Genomic DNA, 27,860 nt, shown 5'->3' on the forward strand with positions numbered 1-27,860 from the left:
TTATTATTGAACAACAACCATGTTCCCAATGAACCCAAAAAACTCATTAATATCAAAGCTGAATGTTTTTGGAAGTAGTTTTTAGTTTGTTTTTAGTTTTAGCTATTTTAGGGGGATATCTGTGTGTGCAGGTGACTATTACTGTGCAGAATTATTAGGCAACTTAACAAAAAACAAATATATATATATATATATCATATATATAAAACAAATATATACCCATTTTCAATGATTTATTTTTACCAGTGAAACCAATATAACATCTCCACATTCACAAATATACATTTCTGACATTCAAAAACAAAACAAAAACAAATCAGCGACCAATATAGCCACCTTTCTTTGCAAGGACACTCAAAAGCCTGCCATCCATGGATTCTGTCAGTGTTTTGATCTGTTCACCATCAACATTGCGTGCAGCAGCAACCACAGCCTCCCAGACACTGTTCAGAGAGGTGTACTGTTTTCCCTCCTTGTAAATCTCACATTTGATGATGGACCACAGGTTCTCAATGGGGTTCAGATCAGGTGAACAAGGAGGCCATGTCATTAGTTTTTCTTCTTTTATACCCTTTCTTGCAGCCACGCTGTGGAGTACTTGGACGCGTGTGATGGAGCATTGTCCTGCATGAAAATCATGTTTTTCTTGAAGGATGCAGACTTCTTCCTGTACCACTGCTTGAAGAAGGTGTCTTCCAGAAACTGGCAGTAGGACTGGGAGTTGAGCTTGACTCCATCCTCAACCCGAAAAGGCCCCACAAGCTCATCTTTGATGATACCAGCCCAAACCAGTACTCCACCTCCACCTTGCTGGCGTCTGAGTGGGACTGGAGCTCTCTGCCCTTTACCAATCCAGCCACGGGCCCATCCATCTGGCCCATCAAGACTCACTCTCATTTCATCAGTCCATAAAACCTTAGAAAAACCAGTCTTGAGATATTTCTTGGCCCAGTCTTGACGTTTCAGCTTGTGTGTCTTGTTCAGTGGTGGTGGTCTTTCAGCCTTTCTTACCTTGGCCATGTCTCTGAGTATTGCACACCTTGTGCTTTTGGGCACTCCAGTGATGTTGCAGCTCTGAAATATGGCCAAACTGGTGGCAAGTGGCATCTTGGCAGCTGCACGCTTGACTTTTCTCAGTTCATGGGCAGTTATTTTGCGCCTTGGTTTTTCCACACGCTTCTTGCGACCCTGTTGACTATTTTGAATGAAACGCTTGATTGTTCGATGATCACGCTTCAGAAGCTTTGCAACAGAAAAGAAGAAGTGCAACGGGTGAGATGAGAGAGCATTTAAGGACGACACACACACTCAGTTAGAGAGAATCATTTATAGGTGAGAGGTTAATCATGTTGTCTTGTAACTGCGGGTTTGGAGAAGCGGGTTGACAGGAAACATCTGCCATGAAGACAGAGACAATGTTCCTTTTCAAACTGTGTTAAAAGTCATTGTGGTTTTGAATTGACGTATGCAAATATTCTATCTGATGACACATGAGCGGGCGTCATTAAATTCAAACCCTGATGGTATAAAAAATCTGTTTACGCTTTGATTGGTTGGAAATCAGCGCTGTCTGCGAACGGAGCTGGTCTTCCCACGCGTGTATTTAATTAAAATCAATTGTTTGACCAAGCTCTTGGACCATGGTTGTTTGTACTCTCCTTCCTCAATATTTGAACCTTAACATTTGGGGGCTTCGTCCGGTGGTTGAGGAGGGAGAGAATTGGAGGTGTAGACGGAGAAATTCGGTGGTCCGTGGTGGTCAGACAGACAGGCGTGAGACCCGGCAACCAAACTGAGTGGACAGGCGCCTTTATAAAAGAAGTAGGCACAGGCCTGTTGATTTTATCAATAAATAATCTAGATTTTCCTTTCCAACCTTGACTATAATCCTCTAACACCATGATACAATTACCTAAATCAGTTCCACATGGTGATCTATTACAATGAGTTATTGGTTTAATCTGAAGATCCCCAATAGACAGTGTAATCGTCAGAAATGGGACTTGATGTGATTATACTGACAATCAATCCCTGCAGCCTGAAGAGCATCTTGGCAGAATAAGTGGTAAGAAGGCAAAAAGCATCGTTTCTTATTATATCTTTACTTTAAATTATCTTTAAGACAGCAAATCCATTGTTTTGTTTTTACTACGAGGTGGATTCCCACTGATTACCTTCGAATCTGCAGACAAACATCTAATTTCATTTTTCAGGTTTTCTACATCGATTGCAGATTGCATCCTATTTGTGCGACCTTGTTTTTCTTACCTGAATAAAAGATGTCACAACAAAATTAAGTGTTTCATGCACATTTTGTAAAAAATATTAAGACCTTTGAAGGAAAATCTAAGTTAATTTTGAGATCACCGATCATGTAATATGCACCAGGGCACCAGCCCAAACATGTCTAAGGCAAATTTATAGAAACTACAAGATAGTTTTAAGTTGAACTCAAATATATTTGACACCAGTGTCTTTCCATTATGAGGTGTTCCAAACAAGGAAAAGTTCAGCTACAAACAAACAATATCTTAATCGTAGCCTTGGATGGGTCACCAATGACCTGATAGATGTCCATCTGATCTTACATGATGCAAAGTTTTGCCCTATTTTGGAACAAAAACCATTTTCCACAAATTCCTGGTTATAGAATCAGATTGTATCTAAAAGTGAATCAAGTTCAACCAGTCCCCATATTTGTTCAAATCCGTCCCCAGCCTTTCAAGGATGCTATCAAATGGATGATCACATGACTTCCCTGGAAGAGATAACAATCTGGTCTGGAAATAAAAATCATATATAGTAGAATTTGGTGAAAACGTTCCAATCCAACAAATTCATTCACAGAAACACAGACAAACCAAGGTTTCCTCTCCAGCAGCGACAAATGTTTTCTCTAGTGAATACTTAAGAATTGTGAGTCGTCATAAAAAAGCATCATTTTATCATACTGAACTGGTGTGACAGGAGCCGCCTACACCCTACAACTTAGCAAGTGGACTGTGTGTGTGTACACATCCATACTTGTATTACTGATGTTGTGGGGACATAAATCTATTTAATGACTTGCGGGGACCTCGGTTTTTTGTGAGGACCAAAAGTTGCCTGTTGAGCCATTTGAAGGAAATTGCTGTTCTAGATTAAGTTTAGTCTACATCCAGGAAATTAAAGTAAGGCAGTTTGATCTCCTCTGAAAAGATGGAAACATGACTGTGTCTGTGCATGGAAAAAACATAAGAGGGTAAGCGACCATGTGGGTATTCTGTCTGACACTGAAATTGCAAACCAAAGCATATTCTTGAATAATAAATTATGTATCGACTCACTCATCCGTCCACTCCTCCATCTCTTCCTCAGTACTCCCATACATCCATCATTTCTTCATACCTCCCTAAATCCCCTTCATCTACGCGTCTATCTGACCCATTAATCCGTCCGCCCGTGCCTCTCTCACCAACATCTCTGCCTCTCCTCCTTTCATGCTTCCTTCTGTTACCTGATTTTCTTCCGTCTATAAATCTATTTGTTCTGCTTTCATTAATCATTTCCTTTATTCTGCCACTCTCATACTACTTTCATCACCGGATACCTGCATTATTTTGTTCTGTCTGCTCCATCTATCATTTTCCTGCCGTCTTGCATATTTTATGTTTTGCTCCCTGTTACGGTTCATCTGAAGGACCTTTACAGTGGTACATGATTTCCAGCAGGATGTTAATTACCATCATTCTCCAACAGCTTACCTGGTTTCCTGCCAGCAGTACAGTTCCCGGAGTCGGGCTGGGTCGGTATGGAATAGTCGCTCCTTTTGGTGGAGACTACAGATAAAGAAAAGACAGTCAGAGGTGAGGTTATAGGCACAAACATATGAAGAATCTTAAGGTGGTGGTGGCAAATAATGGGGTCCAATTATGTGCTGGCATCAGCGTTGGGAAGGTTACCTCTAAAATGTATTCCACTACAGATTATATGACGAATATTCTGAATACTTTGGATTACTTTATGTATATATATACTTTATATATTTACTTTTTATATTATCATGCTTTTTACAACTACATTAATGTCCTATTGCTGTGTGATTTATTACTATTACTGAAGGTTACTCTCCACACCAACACCAACCAGATGTTTAAATCTTAATATAAATGAGTAACAGTAGGTGGACATTAAGTAAGGCTGCACTTTTTGCAGCGATCTCGTGTAGAAAACTATTCTGGAACTTATTATTTCGGAGGAAAACACAAACGCAGCGTACAGTCGAGTCTTAACAGCTTACTTACAGCTGGGCTCGTCAGGCTCTCTGTTTGGCTGCAGTGGTTATTATTATATTTACATGCTTCCAGCTCCCGTTTCTGCTCCGTGACAGCTCGTACTTTCTTTAGGGCGATGCCTGTAACACTCTGCCTATTGCCTTCATATTAAATCATTTTTTGAATAATAATTTTAAAAAATATTTCTTCACATCACTATTTGGGGCACAAGTAGAGGAGACATGGGCCATGAGATTGAGACACAGACATCAGAGCCTCTTAATGTGTGTTTTGTTTGGGTTTCCACCAGCCTGGAATTACCAAAAACAGAGAGGACACAGCCGAGCATATGAAACAGGAAAAGACCGCCGTGTAATCCATTTATTTCAACAAAGTAACTGTATTCTGAATACCACCTTTTTAAACGGTAACTGTAACGGAATACAGTTACTCATATTTTGTATTTTAAGTATGTAATGCTGGTACATGTACTCCGTTACTCCCCAACACTGGCTGGCATCTGTGAAAGCAACGTCAATAGAAAGTCAATTGTAGTGCTGAGCTGTGTTTTACCATTGTGTGTGTGTCTCACTGTTATTCAAGGGCAAAACCAGCTGCTTTATATCTTTAGCATGAAATCAGTGTTGAAACATTGGAAGGCGAGTGTTGGAATAATAACTTACAAATCTGACTCCCCATTGAGGCGCTTGTGTTTAATAGATTGGGTTTAACACTAAAAACTACTTGGTTAGTTTAGGGATGAGCTTGCGATATGGGTTAAAGGTACTTTTTGTCATTACCCTGTTTAAATTTTAACCACCAAGGCAACATTTTACCAGCGTTGTGATGAAACATTTTTGGATGTGTCCTGTGGTTTCCTTGACTTTTGAGGTGGGAGATATCATCAGCCCTACCCTCTGAGACTGGACACCAAACCCCAAGAACAACTGGTGCGTTGAAGGCCTTGAGTGCGAGAGCGGCTGACCTGAGATAATGGATAACAGCTCTACCCTGGATCCTCCTGGCCGATTACGAAGACTACGTGAAGCATCCTCTGAAAGTCTACTAGAAGATGTGACATCTGGACAGTCCCTACTACCACTAGAGCAGGGCGATATGACCAAAAATATTTATCACGATATACATTTGAAAATTTGCAATAACGATATAACTGATGATATAATTAATGATGGATTGCATTTCTATAGCGCTTTTCGAGACCCTCAAAGCGCTTCACAATTCCACTATTCATTTACACTCACATTCACACACTGGTGGAGGCAGCTACAGGTACAGCTGCCCTGGGGCAGACTGACAGAAGCGAGGCTGCCATATCGCACCATCGGCCCCTCTGGCCATCACCAGTAGGCGGTAGGTGAAATGTCTTGCCCAAGGACACAGTGACCAAGACTGTACGAGCCGGGGCTCGAACCGGCAACCTTCCAATCACAAGACGAACTGTAGTGTAGTAGTGAACCAGCAGAGGAAGAGACCCGTAGTGATAGATGTAGCGATACCGAGTGATAGCAACATCAAGAAGAAGGAACATGAGAACCTGGGAAGTACCAATGGCTGAAAGAGCAGCTCAAGAAGATGCGGAGGGTGAAGGTAACCGTTGTAATCGCAGCACTCGGTGCAGTGACCCCAAAGCTAGGGGAGTGGCTCCTGCAGATCCCAGGAACAACATTCGAGATCTCTGTCCAGTAGAGCTCCCAGGCCTCTGGCTGAGGACCCGAGCTTGCAGTGGGGGATTTTTTTTTGGACATACACATTAATACACAGTAGTGACGACATCGGAGTGGTAGGTCCACTTCACTGATGCCATAATCTAAGCAAAAACCATCAGTGGTTATATAGTAAGGGCACTAAATTGATTGATTGCTGATAGTTGCACCAACTGTGGTCACCCAAAAAATAGTGGATGGCAGTTCTGGCTGCAGGAGAACAGCAGAACCTCTAACATTACAGATATGCTTTTATGTTTTTCCAACTTGGAAGGATTTAGTTAAAAAGACTACGAGATAGATCTTTAAATGCATAAAGCTCATCATTTAATATGTGATAAGTTTTGCTGCTGAAAACTATCATTTTTTATAGAAGCAGAAGGGGGTTCAATACTTCAGAGGCTGGGAAACAACCGTGCTTTATATTTAATTTGGGATATTAAGCCTATTAAGCCTGTACAGTACATTCTCTGAGTGACTGATCATCAAGTGTCGGCTAATGTTTCATCCATTTTTATCTTATTGTGTGTTTGGTGCAACAGGGAGACATCAAAGGGACATTAAGCAGCAACATGAGTTTATTTCATTATTGCTGCACAACATCATAAAAGCCAAGCGGCTCTTATTTAAATTTGCTGTGCTGCTGGATTGTTGTGTTTGTCTGAATTGCTGATGCGGTTGAAATGAGGGAATCACGGCTTTTCCTGCTGCATGCTGAGCGCTTTTATTACACAGGCACTCTACTAATGTCATATTCATCATGCTGCGATCCACTGCAGCTCATTAAGTTCTGGTTGTAGGATATACCCAGAGAGTCTAGGCTAATTGTTTTAGCTGATGAGATTCTTAATGATGACCTGTCAGCGCTCAATTTAAATATGAATACGTAATCAAATGAAACAAGTTTTCACATATTCTGCAAAACATTTGGCTTTGCAGAACAGGATTCCCCCTCACACTCATTCACAGTTTGCACAGAGGTGGGGGGGGGGGGTGACCGGTGGACCCCAGAGACTGGGATTTCTCACATCACGGGCCCTGCATGTTGATAATTCATATTTACTTCAGCCTTTATATTTTTCATTTATGTGTGCATTTTATAAATGCTTTCTCTTATAGTTTTTATGGTAATAGTAGGGCATTAAGATACAAGAAGGTAATCTGTGGAAATCGCTTACTTTCCAAAGTAATGTCCAATATCCATCCCACTCTTGTATCAACTAGGGCTGCCACAAACGATTATTTTGATAGTCGACTAGTCTAATCGACTAATCAGATCATGCATCCATTGGACGTAAAACTACAGCTTATTGCACCAGCATGCATCTGATCTTATATAACTATCATTAGCTTACAGCTGGAAGTGTTTAAGGTATGTGCTAACTAAAAATAAAGACAAGATGATAGTTTATTAAACCTTTAGTGAAATTTGCAGATTGTAGCAACAAACCGAAAGGCCCCCAAATTGTGTGCCGATGTGTGCAAGTTGTTGGTGACAAAGTCCATTGAAGACGAACATATTTTTTTGCAGTACTGTAACGTAACATTTACAGCTATCAATATGAGTAAGTAGCTCGCTGTTTACGCTAATGTTAGCAGCTAACTAGCCAATTCGCTTACTGAGATGACTGTACCACTTCGTCATCAGAAGCCATGACGTGCTTCCTTTTCAGATGCTCGTGCATCGCCGTCGTGCCGCCATGGAAGGCAAGTTCCATTGTGCAGATTTTGCATTGGACATTATTCTTCTTTATGCTCCCAGACTTAACTTTGGCATCCTTGTAGATGCATTGCTGCCATCTTCTGTTTCAGTCTGTTATTACCCTCTTAAATCCTACTACTTATTCCAGCGTCTTTCAGGATCTTACAAGGTTCAAACGACGCGTCGACTATTGAATTAGTCGTCAATGATTTTGTCGACAAATCGTGGCAGCCCTAGTATCAACAGCACTCAAATATAAGTAAGTGGGTAACAAGAGGCTAGAACTGGGGTAAAAATGTGCAAACACACACGTCTGTGAGGCAGACAGAAATATATCCTGGTAACAATGTGATAACCTGCCATTATAATGACGCAATGCTGATTAATGCTTTAATATATGAGGATATTGTTCCTACCTCAGTACCCCACTATTACTTTACAGTTTAAGTGATACATATATTTTGTCTTCATGGATTGAGTTTTTACAATAAAAAGGGAAAAAAAGGAAGTTTAAAAGTACAAAAACAATGCAGTTCCTGTAATGTCCACTTGAGGCAGTGCTAACTGACTCTCGTGCTAAAACATCCAAAATTTCACCAGAAAACAAACAAACAAACAAACATATTTACACTTTATAATATAACAACTGTACGTGGGATAGTTTGTCTTTCTCTTTTTTATTTTTAAATGTATTAAGGCTTAAAGTTGGGGACATGGGCGCTTTGGCTGAGAGCTGGCTGTCTGAGCAGTTCAGGTACTTTATATAAGGTTGGGAAAACCTGCAGTCAGCTGAGACTGAAAACACTACGTCCAGATGAACAGAATCAATTTTTTTCCGTCTACATTGGCATTTTTGTTGAGTTCTGAGATTTCGTTCCCTCTAAATTCACCGTGGAATAAAGTGAAGCTGCAGCAGAAACCTCTACTCTACGTCCGACAACAGGACTTCACAGAAAAATAGATTTCTCATTCATTTATCCCAACATGCTGTTTGGATGCATCACTTCCAAGCATGCACAGGGTGGACGGCAGGGAGACAACAGTCCATCAGAGGACCAAAGTACATCAAAGTACTTGAAAGTGAATGAAGTTTAAATAAGGTCAGCATTTTTATTTCTTTTCTGCTCCTCCTTTCTCATCGCAGATTAAGGTGCTTGGAATACCAATGAGCTCCTGAAGCCTTTGATTTCTCAGTTTCTGCTTCTAATCCTCGAGACGTGCTCTCCTTAATGACTGCAGTCTCTGATTAATTATAATACAATCATGAATTATAAATTTTACTGTTTCCATTTTGAAGATTATTGGAAAGGAGCACGAAATCTCACAAAAATGTAATGTAGTGGTAATAAAGCGCAGACGAGTGTGCATCATTACAGAGCCGCTGCATAAATTTTTAAAAGAATCACTCCTGCGGCTCTGTTATTTCAAAATTAGCATCAGGTTGCATCAGATGAAGAAAAAAGCTTTGTGTCTTGAGTGTCACGAGTGTGATGGTAATAATAGATCAGGGAAGGATGGCGATGATGCTCGTGTCACAAAATGACAAATCTAGAAATACCGATACGAAGAGAAAGCCTTGAACTAATCACGTAAGATGATGTCAGACATTTTGACTAATTATTAAGGTGTAAAGGTTAGCTTAGAAAAGGATGAAGGCACATAAGGCTGTTGTCATAGCAACCACCCACCAGATAATGCACACATCCAAAAAACAAAAACTTGCACTGAGGAGAAATGTGCACCAAAGCAGCTGCAATGTGTGAAAACAGGAATGCTGAACAAGCAGCGTTAAAGGTGTTTGAGGCAGTGATGAACCTGCAGAGCATCAGCCACAGACTGTATGCAATGAATGGAGACACTCTGATGTCACCAACTAGTATTTTAAAACCTCAACGTTAGTATTTTAGCTAACGTAATATCATGTTTAATGGAGCCAGAAGGTTCATCACTGCCTCAAACACCTTTAACGCCTTGCTTTTTCACACCTTGCATTTCATTTCTCTGCAGATAAAAGGTTTTTTAGGGTCTGCTAAGTCATCAGGTTAGCAAGCAACATCAATAGACTGCATGCTTCCCTCACACAAACACAGACACCATGTAAAAATATAAAATCCTAGAAGGAGGTCACACTTTTTGGACGATCTGTTAATACAACTAGCCCCACAGCAGCCATATCATTGGTCAGATAATTAAAAATCCTCTAAAAGGCTCCACAAACACATTCGCTGACTCCAGTTAGTTGAGGTGAAGCCTAGCAGACAGCTAGCAGCTATGACCGCCTGTGTCACCATTCACCTCTTAGTCAGAGAGGCCACGCCCCTAATGATGTTATGAAGAGGGAAAATCTCCATAGAGACCAAAATGGTTTTTGTACCAGGTTGTAAACATGTTTATTTCTGCTGTAAAGTTTTAACACGGGAGTCTATGGTGACTGACTCACTGCTGGAGCCACCCCCGAGTGGCCTTTAGCGGAACTGCAGCTGTTGGAGTTTCCACACAGGCTCTGGTTTTCAGCCCCAAACTTCACAGCTTTGTGGAAACCAGGCATTTGAACATTTTCTACAGTACTTTCTCGTTAATTTCACTCAGTTTTCCTGTTTGGCCTCACTCACGTACCTCGAGGATTACAGTGCAGATGAGTTTAACACACTGGATGATGGCGTCCTGGCTCCCTGATATCGTCACTTCTCTCTCTGTGGAGTTGGGGAGGAGGTCACCTGCCACCTGAACCTGCGCACCTGTCGTCTGTACACACAAAGAAACACACACAGCAGTGATTCTGTACCCTAAAAATATAAGCAGAGAGAATGCTGTCAGATGCTACATGAGGCCCCAAAAAGTGTTTTTTGACAACTCAGAAGGTCACGTGTCAGATTGTATATTAATAGACATGAAGTTCACGCACTCAAAGTTAAGCAAAGACTATTCAAAGTGGTAGTTTCAGGATATTTAGTAAGAAAGCCAAAGCGAAATGAATAAAAGTTTCAGCGCTTGTGGAATTCAGATCTAGTAAAGCGCTGTACAAATACAGGCCATTTACCATTTTCCCTTAATTAGCTGGCTCATGCTGCGGCGGATGCTGTCAGATGTGCGACCCAACATTCACACTGAAGCCTTTGTGAAGTTTTCAAGGTCTTGTTTCACACTGTGTGTGTTCACATTATTGCCTGGTCCTTGTATTTTACATATCAAAAAGAAAACTTTGGTGACCTGCTTTTAGAGCGCTTTTAGTTAGTATCTAAATATGTTTGAGTCTTCCTGTCTGCTGGATTGATGTTTATGACCTTTGAGTCAAACTTGCACAGAAGCCAGTCACGGTATACTAAAATAACATTCATTTGCATTCTCTCCACTGTGCCCAGGTTGTAAACAGAGCTGCCCATTAAAGCCTGTTACAAACAGGGTCTGCTCTGTCAGACAAGCCCAAGCAGCTTCTGCTCAGTAAAATGCAGATTAACTTTCTGCTGGTTAAATCTCAAACAGACTATTAGAGACAGCGAGTCAGTTCCACGCCGGTGCTGGGTTTATATCCTAAATTAAACAGGACAAGACTCAACAGCTCCCTCTCTCTGACATCTGGGGTCATGGGTGACAGACTGAACGGGGCTTTTAGAGCTCAAAAATGTAAATTTTACTCGGTAAACATTTTTGTTAAGGATATCTTTATCATCAGATGTAGTTTTGTTTTTTGTATCTTCACAAGTTTTGATTAGAATAAAATAGCGTTCTGTGAGTAGAGCACCACGAACAACTTTCAGGCATTCACCATTTCATTGGAGATAATTTATCTGAATTTATCTTGCCAAAGGATATTAGCCAATCAGACTGCAGCAGACAGGGACAGAACCACCAACCTCCTGACTGCAGCCACAAAACTTTCATGGCTCTGTTCTGCGTCATCAGACGCTTCACAGTTCGTGTAAATGACACCGGACCTGATGTGAGGCACCAACCAAGCCCTTCATCTCACTACAGGACTTGGAGAGTCAAACCTTCTCTGGCATGAACATCAGCACAGAAACTGCAGGCTGGGAGCTTCACAGTGGGTTTCCATGGCCATCAGCTCCTGTAGGCCTCATGTGTCGGTGGCCCAGCACTTATGCTCCCACAGTGTGTATGGATTTTTAAAAATCTAAAATAAAGTGTGTATTTTTTTTTCCAGAAGCAGGAGCCAATATTTAAGTCGTTTAGGTCTTTCACTCTTGTTCATCGAGCACTAGCTAATCAGCAGTTAATCAGCAGTAACTCATATCTGGTTTGATGTCTTCTTGGAAAGTGGAAAACGTTCCTGCAATGCCCGATTTTACGACAGAGACTTCATCTTGTCGAGCGGCTCACCTCTCTGATCTCCTTGATCTTAGACCCGCCTTTGCCGATGAGGGAACCGCACTGGCTCGCTGGGATGACCAACCGTAAAGTGACGGGAGGCTTGCTGGTCACCGTGCCGTTGGCTACCAAGGCCGTCAGGTCCTGAGATTAAGAGAAAAGAAACAGATGGATTTAGTCGTTAAAGGGCTCGAGGTATTTCCGTTCGATGGATACATCCATCAGTGTGCCTGGAGAACAGCATGCAGCTGCTGAGCTGCCTTCCACCGTCTGTCAGCGCGAGCCCTTTAACATCTGAGCTGTAGGAAAACAAAGCTCTTATTAAACAAACAGTATTTCTAATGTTTGCTTTTGAGCGTAGAATGAATGCAGCCCATTGGATATGCATACCAAAACATGTAAGCAAACAAAGATGATCAGAGATAAACCTTTTTATCCTTCCTAACCACATCTCAGTCCTCGTATTGATTTATTTCTAAAGAGCTGGATTTCAGGAGTTAAGCTTTGGAACAGACGAGGCTGTTATGGCAGTTAGATCAGAGCTGGAGCTCCAGTTTCACTCAGCTTTTCATGACATCTGGTAATCCCAAAAATACATTTTCTGTTTCTTCCCAGTGTTGGGATTCAAGTCAGATAAAAACTAAAAACAACAGAAGTTGAGCTTTAAAAGGAATGACCCCCCCCCCCCCCAAAAAAAAAAAAACAAACAAACACCACTAAACATGTTTCTTGTCATTAAAAATATAAAAAGAAGCTTGACACACAAAAATAATCACTATTGAAACTTGTAGTGTTGAATAAATGAGACAGTGTTACTTCAGACTGGCTCTGCAGCTCTGTGGATAAACCCACATCAGCTGATCCCTCAGTGGCCTGAACCTGCTTTCTGCAAGCCACTTTGCAACCCACCTCCAGCACACCACTACTTCCACATCCAAAAATCTATTTAGTTACTTAGAAAATGAACAGATGTAAATTAAAATGATATGCCATGATTACTGAAGTACATTAAAGGTAATCTGTGGATTGCGTTGTCACAGCTGTAGTGGCACAGTACGTGAGATGCACTTCTGCATAGCACACATTTTTATGTAAGAGGCCATTTGCAAACAGAAGGCTCCTGACTGTTACGTTAGGACAGCACTGAACTCGCTCTCCAGTAGTTAAAGGAATGACGATTACCAAAACCTGAGGCTAAAGCAGCTTCAGAAAAATATTCAAGTCCAATGCAACCAAGATCTGCAATGAGACAAACGCTGGCAGCTCATGAAAGAAAAAACTGATTGTGATTTTCATCAGGAGGGGCTCAGAGTAGAGCTGCTACACCTACGGGCATCTGTGCGTCTCCTGAACTGCTTCCTCTGTGACTTAGACCATGATGAGTGGATGGATGGACCATGTGATAAATGCCCTAGTCATTCCTGTTTCAGATGACCCCGTATATGGTCATATCATGGCGAAATTAATCGTGAATTTAGTTGCTGCACTTGGTTATATGATAACCTTCCTGCTGTGTACCTACAGTGTCGGTCGGCTTGCTGATGTTAGCCCGTGGCTAGCTGTGGTCTCAGGCTTGTAAAGGAACACTGTGCCTCTAAGAGTTGCAACTATTCTCTTCAAACTGGCTCCAGTACAAACAACCAGGTGGTGCCAAACCTCTGCACAGTCTGTCTCCATGTAAGTGTATTATTTGCTTCTTTTGCAGCACAGACCAGCAAACCAAATTAATCTAATTTATGTAACTAAAAAAAAAAAGTCTATTACTGGACATTTTTTAATGCTCATAATAAATATTTGCATTTAATGTCTGTGAGCTCAGTCTGTGAAAGGTTAGCGCTGATTGGAAAGACAACTTCCACACTTGTCTGTCGTTCCTTTAATTCCGATGCAGATCACAGACTATATTTGCCCTGGTCAAACGTCTCTGTCTCCCCCTCTCTGCCACCGACTCCCCTCTCCGACTTTGACTTTCTCTGTTTATACTTCTGCCTTCCACACACACACACACACACACACACACACACACAGAGCGCTCTCTACTCCCAGTCAAGGTCCGTGAAGTTTGATGAATAGGCGGCATTCAAGTCGGGATAATAGCAGATCACGTTCCGTACGCTCTGATTGGTTTGGTTTCATTTCATCAAAAGCCAGCAGACGTTTAAAAGTGGGCTTTCTTTTCAACACAGTAACCACATTTTGTAAAAGAATTGCTACATTATCATTGGAAAAATTACTTCTTGTAACCCAGATTGTCAAACACAGGCTGGAAATTCTGTAGCTAATAAATTACAGTTCAGCTGAATCACTGCTGGTTTCCACTAGAGAAGCTAATAGGATTCCTTCCCAAGGTCTCCAGCCTCGAAATACATCCTAGAAACATATGCAATCACACGCAACAGTTAAACAAGAAAATGTAAAGCTATAAATAAAGTCGTTCTAAAACAAGCTGCTGGAAGTTATTCACTGAGATGGATTTGCACATTTTGTAAAGGTCACGATTTGATCTGACTGCTGATTTGAAGACAATTTTACTCAAAATGAGCAAAACATTTCTTTTTGTCTTTTAATTGACGTGTTTATAAGCTCGACTAATCTTTCAGATGATTTGTTTCATCCAGCGTCCGATGAATGCGCTTCGTCCGCGTTTGCTTCATCTTTCCAGAAGCTCTCATGTGTGCGTTTGAAGACTTCCCAGAAATATTTTAATCTTTCTGCCAATCACAGTGAAGCAGTGCACCTCTAGGCTCTGTGCTTTCTGTATATATCTGGTATATTGTTATTATAATGGTTGCACTTGGCAGGCTTTACACAGTCTGACCGGCCTGATGTGGATGTGAGTGTAAGCTCCTGATTTCCAGTCCTCTGCTCAGACTTCAGTTGTGAAATCAAAATATTATCACATTAAAAAAGTTAAAGCGCATCTGGGTGGTGCCTCAGGTCTCCTTTAAATAAATGAAAGTAAAACATATAGAGCTCGTGTGGGGTGAAAATCTTGACAGTTTGCACTCCAGAACCAGACCATATCTGTTAGAATAACACAAGTCATCTCCATCTGTGAAGCCTGCATGTAGCACATGCACCGATAACGCTGCCTGGTACAACTATGACTACAATCGATGCTGCACTCTTTAGCTCCTCTCTTGCATCAGATGCAGCTGAGGTTTTTGGAACAGGTCCAGTAATATCACTGACTTGTTGCTATGACTTGTTATTCCATCTTACCCAGAGTTATTGTATTTCCATATTCACCCAGCCTTATAGTGAATTCATCGGCCCCGGGGTCTCCACTCTGCTCTTACACTTCTGCAGCTGCTTCTGACAAAATCTGATGATGTTCTTTCAGGTGGAAATTAAGAAGCAGCCCGGGGCGACTCTGGCAGGCTTATTCGGAAATAGCCGAATTCTGTCAAGTCAGCAGACCACGTGTCGTCTAAAACACCGCACTGTGCAAAACTCTTGAGCCAGACGCAGACAATTCAGTTGAAATCAAACAGAAGCTGCAAAAAACCGTGTAGATCAGTAAAGGAGCGAGTAAATCTGACAGCTCAGGTGCGAGGCCAGGATTTATCCAGATAGAGCAGCGTTCATTACAAACAAGTCTGTCCTGTAAGTGTGGAGTCCACCCGTCACAGACGACCACCAAACTTTCTTTACTGTCAGATCCTGACCGATCCACTGTGGAAATGTGCTAATGGTTTTTTTCCCTGCATGCAAAGCTGCAGGTATTTATTCAAGAAAAGGAAAGTTTGTGACTCACAGCCACCTGTGGACAACAAACAAAAGGTTTCTGCAAACGCCTGAATTACATCCAGGGACGGGAAATGTTCTTTTCTACCTGAGCACACAAAACACTTTATACAGCTTACCTCATTCATACTATTTCAATGTATTTATTTACTTATTATTTTTTCATACAAGCACTTTTTCTATGCTTTTTTTTTATCTAAGACTCACGCACATTTATACCCCGATGGATGCATCAGAGAGCAACTTGGGGTCAGCATCTTGCTTTAGGATATGTGGCGTGCACTCTTAGGAGATGACCTGATCTGCCTCCTGAACCAGACCGTGTGGCGGTGGCAGATTTCTGTGCTGTTTCGCTCCGTTTTCTTTGATGGCCCGAACATATCTGAGCAGTTCTTACTACACCTGCTCGCCCCTCGGCAGCCCCTGCCCGCTGCCCTCTTTGGTGAAGTCAGACTCTGATTATCTCTGGGCACAGTTGGTGGCTTCCCACAGTTGGAGGCGGCGACTCTGTTGTGTTTTGTACAGTTGGTAGGTGAGCTGCCATCTTTGTCTTTTATTAATGAGAAGAAGCAGTGTTCAGGAAACAGGTTCAAATATTTTATTTTTCACAAGACTAAATACTTTTAACAGGTTAGAAAAGCTTTTACATCAGCTCATGACAACATTATGTTTGCTGTAATGTCAGGAAGTAATTATCTGTCATTTGTATTGAATCTGACTCTTTGAATGAAAGTCCAGGACAGTCTCAGGAGTGTTTCCCGCTCACCCATCCAGCCCTGAACTTCACAACTCTTCCACCTCCTAAACTGCTGTTAGAAAGGCTTCACTCATTCACTCACTTTTTAATTGCATCTCCTCTTTTCAGCAGCTCTTCCCAACTTTCTCCCCCTTTTCTCATTACATACTATCTCTGCGTATGGCAGCTTAAATCCTCCTTTTCTCTCTGTATTGCTCCTCCATCCTTTACCAAATCTCCCTCCGTCCCCTCGTTCTGTATGACTCTCCCTCTCCGACTTTAATTAACTCAGGTAATAAATAGCAGTCCAAATCACCTGGTCCTAATACGATTGGTTCAATCAATTAAGGCCGAGCTGCACTCGGAGCCTCGTTGCATGTGAAATGTAAATAACAGAGCGCCGTCTTGTCTGGGCTGCCCATCAGATGAACGTGGTCTGAATGAAATCACTCCAATCCCTCCTCTGCAGGAACACATATTTATTTATATCATCAAAAATCTCTTACAGAAGCCTTCGCTGCCTCTTCTCCTCCTTCTGTGCGCGCTCTCGCATGCAGAGCTGGTAATTGACAGCCAGCTCTGCATGCAGAAAGTGGTTCATGAAGCAGAAATGGGGTAAGGCACCAACGGTTTTGATCCCGGTTGGTTATTTTGGACACATGTTCCTTAAACCAGGAGGTTTTTCTTTGGAGATGAAGTTTGTTGTTCTTCCTGTTTGTCCTGATGCTCAGTGTAAAGGAGATGGTTTTTTAAATCCCTCCCTGATGTGTTTCATGAAGCTGAATTTCTGCGCTACATTTTTAGCCACATTTTAAAACAAATTGCAGTAGAAGGTTTCACATCCATAAACAAGTTCTAATAGTTCTCTCTGGATTATATTTGTCCTCCATCCTCAACTCTTCTATCTGTCCATCATCACAGACGTTCTTGTCATGGTCCTGGATCTTGGACTGAGGGTTTTTGAGTTTGGGGACTTGTTAAAGTAAACTCTTGACTGATGCTTATATTGTTAACTCCTTGGATTTTCCTTCGTATTTTTCCTTAACAATGAGCCTTTAGTTCCAAGTTCGGTTTCTCTGTGTTCGTTGTTGTGTGACTCTCTATCTGCCTCTGGTTTGGATGTTCTGGACTTTATCCTCACAGGAGCCAGGACCCCTCAGTGCCTTGCTTATGGGTTCTGGCTCCTGTGACTCTTGTCAGAATGATACAACCAGCAATGGACCCAGCGCTCAGTAAGACTTTTGAATGGCGGTGGATGGCTCTCTCCTTTTTAAAGAGGACCGTTGAACTGAAGCCATGGCTCACCCCTGAGCGTGAGCCCATCTTCAGGCAAACTCGCCTGCCCATATGTGGCACGTTGTGGTCCTGGGGTCCCATGGCTCCTGGGCACCACATCCTCAGGTAAGTTTGGAGCCATTCGACTGCTGCAATGCATACTATATCCTCCAAATCATCACCCACTCCTAAGAGGAAGCACGGTCCCTGTAGATGCTGTTAATCACCGCCTCTGCAGTCACGTTTGATGGAGACATCAATGTTCGCCACCCTAGCCAGCTGCACATCAGTTCTCCTTGGCTGACATCTTCATTCCTGTCTTTAGGATGAAGGTCGCAGAGACCCAGCCTGTCTCTCCACCCAGGGATGACTCAGGCCACCAGGGGCCTCACCAGGGACTTGGGGGATACCGCCTGCTCCTTTAGAGGTGCTTCTCCCTGAACCTGAGCTAATTACAGGTCAGCTTCCCTGCACTTCACAACCCTGAGCCACCAGATCCTGTTCTTTGTGAACTAGCACCGCCAAATCCAAGCCCAGGAGCCCCATGCAGCCTAAACATATTGCTTGGGATGGGCCCCATCTGGACCATCTGCCATCGACTAAGCTTCCCGAGGGGTCCCATGTCCTTCACTATCGGTGACCGCCTGCGAGGCCTCCGTCTCCACTGTTGCCTTTCCCCCTCTTAGGCTACCAGGTAGGCTCTGCCTCCTTGGCCACTGGTCCTCTACCTCCTCCACTATCCCATCTGGTCACCAGAGGCATCTTGCCTTCATCACCTTGTTTTCCAGTTCCATCTCCATTCCTGGGCAGCGTTTCCTGCTCCAGCCCCTTTCTCAGTACCATCTCTCAGCTCTGCCCCACCCCCTTCCCTGCTCTATGGACTCTCCTCCTCATTGGTTTTAATTTTCTATTTGTTTTTTACTTTTTAAAATCCTCTCTGCTCTTCTTTCTAATGCTGTGTTAATTTATCCGCACGTCTATAACGTTCATTTCTCTTTTCAGCATTTTTTAGCAATGGCATCTCACATTTAATATCCCAGTTTAACTACACACACGTCCATCAGCCATTCTAATTTTCTTTTACGTTCACATTCCTTTAATTTCTCTCTGTTCTGTGTTAGCAGAGGTGCACAGACATCTGCCTGAGGTGGTTCAACGCAATCTTGTGATATCAGGCTGCACGGCTGTGAAATACAGACCATCTTTCAGTATGAAACGGTTACACAACGAGCCCACTGAACCAAATGCTGTTTGTGTGTACACATGGGCAAGAAATCAACATTTTTCTGTCAGTTTTTTGTCTATAAACATCTCAGCGCATTAGTATCATGGGATATATCATATAATGTTGTAAGGGAACAGGAACAAAGCACTGGCACCCTGCAGCTTTGATCTGCTTTCTGGAAAAAACAAACCTTAAGTGCATTTTGGGTAAACTTTCAAGAGTCGGATCACTGAGGCAGCTGCTCAGAACAAATGATAGCATATGGTCTCATTACACCTACCGTTTGATACCAGGCTCATCTTCCTGCTGTGTGAAAACATATTTTTGAATTGAAGGAACTCTTCCCAAAGATCCAGAAATAACTAAGACATCCTCTATCCTGAGGTCAGGCCTAACCACTTCCTGCCTGCTCAGGCCTGGGTGATGAAGCCTGGTTTTTGGTCTCAGTTTGAAGCCCAGCCCTCCAGCATCATATTGTCCCTACGGCAGAGATGCTGCACGCCATGGGAAACACTCATCCCCTCAGAATGATGCTGGAGGCAGCGGGATGCCGTGTTAGGTAACAACCGTCCCAGACACACACCTGAACCTGTGCAGGTCCTAAGACTAAGGCTGTGCATGATCTCCCCGATTACAGCCTTTATTTAATCCCTCGGTGACACTTTTCATGCCTCTTTCTTATATTCTCTGCTTTCCAGCTTCATTAATTCTTCATAGGACCCCCTCCTCCCTCATCTCTTTATCTCTTCCAATTCTTTTTTAAACCCTCTCTGCCCTCTCTCTCTCTCTCACTCCTTCCTCATTTCACAGCTTTTTAAAATCCCTTCAGCGACCCGTCCACCACACTCTAAATCACCGTCCACTCTCTGCCCCGATCCTCCCCCCCATCCCATCTTGTTATCTTCCATTAGGATTGCTAAGATTTAAATACCATCTGCCTGGATTTAATTTCTCAGCTTGCGTCATGTCTGTCAGACATTTCATTTCTCTGCAGCCAAAACCACTCTGCCGTGAACCGGCACGCGTGCAGCCAAACTCATTTCCTTCGTCTTACACTGTATGCGTGTGTTTAATGGGAAACATTTCTACATTTGTGGCTGAAATATTTTCCCCTGAATTCAGTGCTTTGGTCTCCACTTGTTCTGTGTTTGATTGCACAGCGAGAGCTTGTAACCAATAACCCGACAGCCGGGCGCGGCTTGTTTGTCAGAGTTCGCTCCACATCTACATCAACAAGACGTTTTGCTTTTCTCCTGATGTCATCCACACCTTTGAAAATGCAGAGTAATTACAGACACTTCACTGATTCGGCCGCTTGGCTTAAACAAAATCTGAACACAGCACGACATTTAGCCTGGAGTGTTCCTGTTTCCACTACTTTAAACTCTGATCTTCAGTTAAGAAAAGATTTGATCTTGTGGCTGATTAAAGATGATTGTTCTTAAAATCAGCCAAACCCTGTTTTTAATGCCTTTTACAATTAGTTGTTTTTTTTGCCTTCAGGTTGTTTGACCAATGATTAGTCATAAATTATCCATCCATCCATCCATTCATTCGCTTCTGCTTATCCTTTTCAGGGTCGCGGGGGGCGCTGGAGCCTATCCCAGCTGTCATAGGGCGAAAGGCGGGGTACACCCTGGACAGGTCGCCAGTCTGTCGCAGGGTCAACACACAAGGACAGACAACCATTCACACTCACATTCACTTGCACATTCACACCTAGCGGCAATTTGGATTATCCAATTAACCTATCCCCACAAGCTGCATGTCTTTGGACGGTGGGAGGAAGCCGGAGTACCCGGAGAGAACCCACGCAAACACGGGGAGAACATGCAAACTCCACACAGAAAGACCCCGGCCTGATGGTGGAATTGAACTCAGGACCTTCTTGCTGTGCGGCAACAGTGCTAACCACCGTGCCACCGTGCTGCCTTAGTCATAAATTATGTCCTTAATAATGTTCAAACCCACAGAAATCAGACTGACAAACAACAGAAAATACATTTTATGCTGCAGAGTAATAGTTTGAGACCCATCACCACTTCACCTGCATCCTGTGGGGTTTAACAAACTGACCGGGAAGCCTGGCTCTGTGATTGGACATCACTGTTATCCATCATGGATAATGCTATCACCCTCTATAATGCAATACAGCTGTCAGACAGAGAGGCATCTGGCAGATATCTTCCTCGTCTGCAGGGCCTCTACCTCACAATACGAAGCACCTTCAATCAGCTGTTGCTGCGATTTGACGCTGTCTGAATAAAACGGAACGTTTTTATTCTTCATTTTTTTGATGTGTATGAACAGCTGTTTCTGCCATCTGACTATATGCAGTGATAAAGACCCAAAAACAGCACGATCAAATAACATACGTGTCTGCGCCAGTTCTTCCTCGTTGATAATCATCATCATCTCATTTAAAGGCCAAAATATTTGTGGATTACATTTTGCAGGCCTCAACTAAAGAAGGTAAATACACAGATGTTTAAAAATGTAATATATGTTTTATGTTTCCTGACTTCACCCACAGAAACATCTTTTATTCTGTTTAATGTGTCGCTGCCGTCACCTCCCTCGGCTGCTGTAACACAGCTAACAGGTCATGTTACAGTTAAATAAAACAGAGAATTTCAACACAAGGTTACCTTACCTTTCTTTCTGTGTAACCTATTAGCAGTGGTGCTAAAGACGACTCACAGCACAGTACTTCACACCAACATCAAACTACGTCTTTTGCTGCTGGACTGATTGACTGAACCCAGCAGTGGCAGAAATTACATATTATGTTAATACCCGGACATTCATAAATGAGCTTTAAAAGCTCTTTTTGTAAAATCAAATAGACTCATGTAGAATTGGCCTCCCTCAGGGCGGGGAAATGAAGGCGGGGTGGAATGAATGACCTTCATGGACTCTTCTGTTAAAATATTCGACTTTAAAGCCTGGAACAACAAATAATCCTCCATGGATAGTTACTCCTTTATGATAACTCTGAAAGGTGCCAGGTGTGTCACGTGTGCTATGGAGTCACCTTGCTAACAAGCCAGCAAATGTTAGCATGTTAGCACGCCGCCTTTCCATCCAAATACGGTCTTCTAACCCCCAAAACATATCAAGGCGGGAAAATGAGTGGGTGGCATCACAGCTGATACGCCCGATGCTGCACAGTCCGGTTTCACAGCAGCAGCTCTGTCCTTTCAGCTGATATCGCTTTAACACAATATAACGATGCCTTTGAGATGACATCATAGCTGAAGGCTTTAAACTCTTTTTACACTTTAAAAGCACAAGAAACTCACAGGAAAGACTGACCTAAATAAGCCTCTTGTTTTTTAATGTTTGGTGCACAGAGACAGGAGGATGCTGCCATGGCAACGTCTGCCTAACTTAGAACCAACAGTACATCAATAAATGTGAATGTTTCATTTGGTGACGATTAGCAGCAAAGTTTAAATGACAAGATAAGAACTTAAAGTTTGTCAAAGACAAATGGAGCAAACCCGGTAACCATGTCAGAAAACACGTAACTAACTACTGTGTGTGTGTGCGTGTGTGTGTGTGTGTGTGTGTGTGTGTGTGTGTGCATATGGGCTTGTACCAGTGTCTGTGAGGTCAGACAATCCCATTAGACATATCGTATAATAAATGGCTCCCTGCCAGGGAGCAGCCCCAGTGTAGAGGAAGTAAAGGTTACACACTTCAGTCAGAGCTGTGTGTGTGTGTGTGTGTGTGTGTGTCCAGTATCTACCTCCTCCAGTTTGAACGTGATCATGGTGAAGGCCCTGAACACACAGTCTGTCGGCCCTGTGATGGTGATGATCCTCTCTGGACAGGAACCCTCTGAGATGTTGATCCTTGCGCTGCTCTGTAGGTCCAGACAGAGGTGGAGGGGGAAGGGAGGGGGGAGGGAGGGAGGGATTGTGGGAAAATGTATTTTTGGGGGTGGGTGTGAGGAGGGGCCAAAAAGAAGGGGAAAGGGGAGGTAAGGAGTGGGAGAAAGGGAATGAGAGGATGATGGGAGGGAGGAGAATTTAGGAAAAACATTGGGAATGAGGGGAGGCAATTGGGCAGCAGAGAGGAGGTGAGTCGTGATGGGGGAGGAGAGGGAGATGGAGGTTAATGGAAAGAGGGTGGGGCAAAACAGAGGAGAGAGAAAACACATTAGTGGGGGGAAGGGACATGTGGGCCAAGACAGAGAAGAGGAGGAGAACCATTTTCGCCACTGCTCCTCGTTCCCTACGGGAGATTCACCTGTGATGCAGGAGAAGAGAGGGATTACAAGAAGGCTGGAAGAGGGAGGACAGGGGGAGGAGTGAGGGGAGGAGGAGGGGAGGCAAGCACATGAGAAGACCAGCATACAGTAAATTGAAGATTTCTAGGAAAGGGTGGGTAGGAGGAGGAGCAGAGGAGGAAATGAAAAGGGGTGAAGGAGAAGAGGGAGATTTAGATGATTTGATGAGGAAGAGGTGGGAGGAAGGTGAGATTCAAGCCCAGGAAATGGAGAGGAGAGAGTGTGGGTAGAGATTTATTAAAGGTAGAAGAGGAAGGGCAGGAGGTGGAAGAGGAGGACAGGAAAGTGAGGGACAGGATCAAAAGGAGAAGAGAGAGACAAGGCGGTGCAAATATTTGAGGAGAAATAAGAAGAGAAGTTGAAGATATAGAGAAGGTGCAGTAATAACCGTACGGGGGTGGATGGCGAGGGCAGGTGTCAGGAGGAAATTGGAGTGTGAGTTGGGGGAGTATAGATAAACAGAGACGATTAGAATCAGAGCCCGGTGCTGGGTTTGTGGGGGAAGAGGAATCAACGCCCTGAAACCAGAGTAAATTTTTAATGTTCTTCAGAATTAGAAAACTTCCTCTGTGCTCTTAGCTTAGGTCAATATAAAGATCGACGACATGAAAATCTTCACATCTCCATCGCTTCCACCTCAAACTCTTTTCTTGACCCAGCTTCAACAGTTCTTTCCCATATCTTCATGCTGCAGCTCTGTAGTTACAGCTCTGTTCTTCATCTGGACCAACTCCTATTCTGTTCTTCATCCTCTTCATAGCTGACCTCACTTCCTCCTCACTAATCCTCTGCACTTCCTGATTCACTAACTGTTCCCCATCCGTCCATCTTTCTCTTCGCCCGTCTCCATCTCCACTCTGCTGCACATCCTTTCCAGCGCGATTTCTCTGCCAATCAGTACAAATCATTTCCTCTGTTCTTTACATGTCACTAAAAGCCTTTTCCCGTGCCACTCTCTTTGCTGTACGCCCAGCCTCCCATTAACTCTTTAGATTGCACCTTCTGCATAAGCTCACCTGTCTGCACCTTGTTTTTGTCAGCCTTTGTTCCTCCCTCTTCTTGAATCACGTGTTATCAACTGTTAGCAGCAGGAATAAATGACAACCTGGAGAATCAGGGATGTGAAACTAAATGTTCATCAGTCTGTACATACACTGACCTCATTATCCACCATTAGAACAGGATACTGAAAAGGTGCCCTTTAATTAAAACACTCAAATATTTTTACATTTGAATTGAATTCTTTAATTTGTGTAAATAATGTTGTTCTTTTCTTCTGAATCCCATCTGATTACCTACACTTTAAATCAACTTACAAAAATATGCAGGTAAGAGTCTGGACTGTGTGTGTGTGTGTGTGTGTGTGTGTGTGTGTGTGAGTGTGTGAGAGAGAGACAGAGAGAGAGAGACAGCGTGTATTCATATCTTTGTGGGGACCCAAAATTGAAAGTTGAAGGTATTTTTGAGACTCAAAATGTGGTTTTAGTGTCAGGGTTACAGTTGGGTTATGGTTAGGGTCACTCAGCCAATGAAATGTCCCCACAAGATATGAATACCTGACTAAGAGAGAGAGAGAGGGGAGAGAGAGGGGGAGAGAGAGGGAGAGAGAGAGAGAGGGAGAGAGAGTCTTTCCCACATGTGACTCATGTCTGTATCCGGGTCAGGATCCTGCCCTCACAGCTCTTCCTGCGTCATGCTGGAGCTGAAAGTGAAAGAGTGCATGTAGCACAGTGCTAACGATGACCTACATCCTTTCATCCGGCCTTTATTCACATTTCGACCATCACGTTTCTATTTTAATCTATTCTGGCCGACCGTTTCTCACTGTTACTTTTTTAATTAACTTTCTTCTTCACGTTCACGTCCACTTGATTCTTTAATTAAGTTGTCATTTCTTTTCTGTCAGATTAGTTAGGCGATTCTTTCCATCGAACCGCACCCACTGGGAACACTGGGCCCTCACTGGTCCTCACTGCTGTAAAGAACGTACGTGTAACGAACACACAACATTCACATAAACGTGTTTCAGTGTCGTGCGGTCATGAAACTAAATCAAATGTGCGCTAAACTAAATCCCTTTTTTTCACCATCCACCAAGAAATCGAGCTGTGGGGGTTATCCTCACAGAGAGGAAGTGCAGGAATCAGCTGTTCCACTCACAGCTGATCTCTCCATCACTGAACACACAGACAGACGCAGACAGACTGACGGACGCTCAGCTGTGTGTGTTTGATGTCAGCTCGCCACGAACCATCTCAGCGTACATCAGCTGTGCAACATTTTTTTTTGCATGTTTCGCAAGAAAAACACCTGCCACGTGTTGGGACTGTGCCGAGTGCATCTACAGCATGTCGACGCATGTGCAGCCACTATATCTTATATAATACTATACATGACTGACCTATTATTAGTTCTTAAAGAGCTTCCATGTGTGACGTGCAAACCAGTCCAAGCAGCAGCCTGACAGTGTACGAGAGCCCTGCGTGCAGGTACACGCCGAGCATGGAACAATGACAGCCGGTAGCTTCACAGATCTTTTAGTTTAAGCTTAAATACCTGAAACGTCAGTAATCTCAGCACTAACGCTAAGTGTAAAGTTGTTGGGTGTATCCCAAATGTTAGTGTGCAAACAGAAACATTATATTTGTCTGAACTGATCTATGTGCCGAAGCTGCGTTCAGGTCATAGCAGAGTTTTAAAAATGACTGTAAATGTTTAGTAGTGTGGGCTAACGGAGCAGTGAGGAGAGATCACTTCTCTCCTTCCACAGTCATGACTGAGCTGCACCTGGCTGGACAAACACCCGTCTGAGGTCACCTGCTCACGTTTTCTGCACATATGAGGAGAGAAATAAACCACGAGTCTGGCTCAACAAAGATTCTAAAGATTTTCAGGAGTTTCCAGAGGAGTCGTGTCACAGCAGCCCCTGATTTGCATAAAGTAGCTCAGGGCTCGACTTTATGCAAACAAGGATCGAGGGCCTCGACTCATCATCCACAACACAACACGTTGATATCAGAATGCTCTGAATGACTGAATACGTACACGATGAAAGAGTCTGTGGACACAAAAGTCACAGATACAAGTACGTTCTGGAACTCGTGGCGCTGCAAAGCCCCAAAGTGCCATCAAAAATAAACTATTAAAGTACATTAACTACATATATATCTCCATATATATAGATATACACACACACACATATTTAAAAAACACTAAGAAGGAGCCTCTGAAAGTCAAACTGATTCCAGTTCAGCCGATCGCCCAGGCCATCTTCTCCTGCACTGAGCTAAAAAAGCTCACTCTGAGGGAGCTGCTCCTTCGTGCTGCTCGTCTCGCTCCTCACCTGACACAGCTGCCTTCAGACTTTGGAGACTGAAGACTGAAAACTAAAGCAGACGTAGTTCAGCTCCAGCTATCAGCAGCAGCAACAATAATTCACACAAAACCGAAGCTGAGATTCGCCCTCTGACATTCAGGTACTGAAAGTACAGCCCACCCTCATGGCGGAGCACAGGACAGTAACGAGCAGTCGATCCATTTGTCACAATGACACTGAAACTGAGTCTTACTAGAAAGAGTGTTTCGTGTCTGCAGCACTGCGGTTTAACAAATATACTTTGTTTACTGTGGTCTGAACCAGGTGAAACTCGGAGCTTTTTCCTGTGGTTTGGTTTCTTTTCATACAGAGAAAAATCCAAGTGAACTCCACAGCAAAAGTAAATCCAGGAAGAATTTGCTGTGTGGGAAAACTGGGAATTGTTAGGCTCATTTCGCGGCTAGCTGCTAGCCCGTACAGACCTTTGCACATCTGTAGTACCTTCTCTCATAACCACAAAGCATTTGTGGCTGCGGGACGTTTTTCAGCTCAAACTTGTAACGTACACCTGGTAGTTGGTTGGTTTGGGGGTCAGTCCGCACCATTAACGAACCGCTCCGGACTTTGATTGGAACTGTACGTCCTCCACCTGCTGCTCAGGTCCACACTCGAGTGCGATTTGTTCATATCTGCACACGTGAGCCGTGCCGGGGGGGGGGGGAAACAGGCCAGACTTCGATTTAAACGCACTAAACAGCGCAGGTGTGAAAACGCCATTAGACTCTTAAGAGGAGACCTATCACCACGGTAACCATGAAAACTTTGAAACAAGTGGCAACTGTATGGGCTCAAAATGTGGTCATAAATATTTTGTACTTGTAAAAAAGATTTGTGTGTGGACTTAGCCAAAAAAACCCTGCAAGTTACAACTACGAATTTTGACCCTATTTTTCTTCCTTTCATCTGATTGGTCAATGTCATGTCAATCAGAAATGTAACAATCCAATCAGAGAACAGATGGGTTTAGCTGTCGAGGGGCGCTTTTTTTGAACTGCAGGTCCTTGAAGGGAATAAATGCCCTTTTACATGCCAACCCAGCGTTTTCCTTCATCACCACGAAGGAAAACAGTCTGTGGTCGTCCGACTTTGGTGATTTTTGTGTCACAGGTCTACGTGTTTAATACAGGGACTTCCACAGCCTTTTCAACAGCGCTGCGGACCGCGGGGTGGGGGCGGGCAGTGTTTTGGAAATGACAGTCTTC

At 43.3% G+C, this 27,860-nt stretch overlaps 1 protein-coding gene across 6 annotated transcripts in view; it reads right to left on the reverse strand.

Moving 5' to 3' along the window:
- pcbp4 (poly(rC) binding protein 4) overlaps positions 1-27,860 on the reverse strand; it is a 210,355-nt gene that overhangs the window by 39,851 nt on the left and 142,644 nt on the right. For 3 of the 6 annotated variants that reach the window (XM_086293746.1, XM_086293744.1, XM_086293747.1), the window contains 4 exons: positions 22,740-23,366; positions 12,018-12,149; positions 10,296-10,424; positions 3,744-3,818 (listed from right to left, as the gene is read on the reverse strand). In XM_086293746.1, the coding sequence (XP_086149872.1) occupies positions 3,744-3,818; positions 10,296-10,424; positions 12,018-12,149; positions 22,740-23,366 (963 nt within the window). The remainder of the gene's footprint in view (positions 1-3,743; positions 3,819-10,295; positions 10,425-12,017; positions 12,150-22,739; positions 23,367-27,860) is intronic. The other 3 variants (XM_086293750.1, XM_086293749.1, XM_086293748.1) reach the window with 3 other exon arrangements.

Source organism: Aulonocara sp. 'chitande type north' Nkhata Bay, linkage group LG5, assembly GCF_057382095.1.
Source record: "Aulonocara sp. 'chitande type north' Nkhata Bay isolate Kocher_YH1m ecotype deep benthic linkage group LG5, A_spYH_male_GT1.1, whole genome shotgun sequence".
NCBI classification, from domain to species: domain Eukaryota; kingdom Metazoa; phylum Chordata; class Actinopteri; order Cichliformes; family Cichlidae; genus Aulonocara; species Aulonocara sp. 'chitande type north' Nkhata Bay.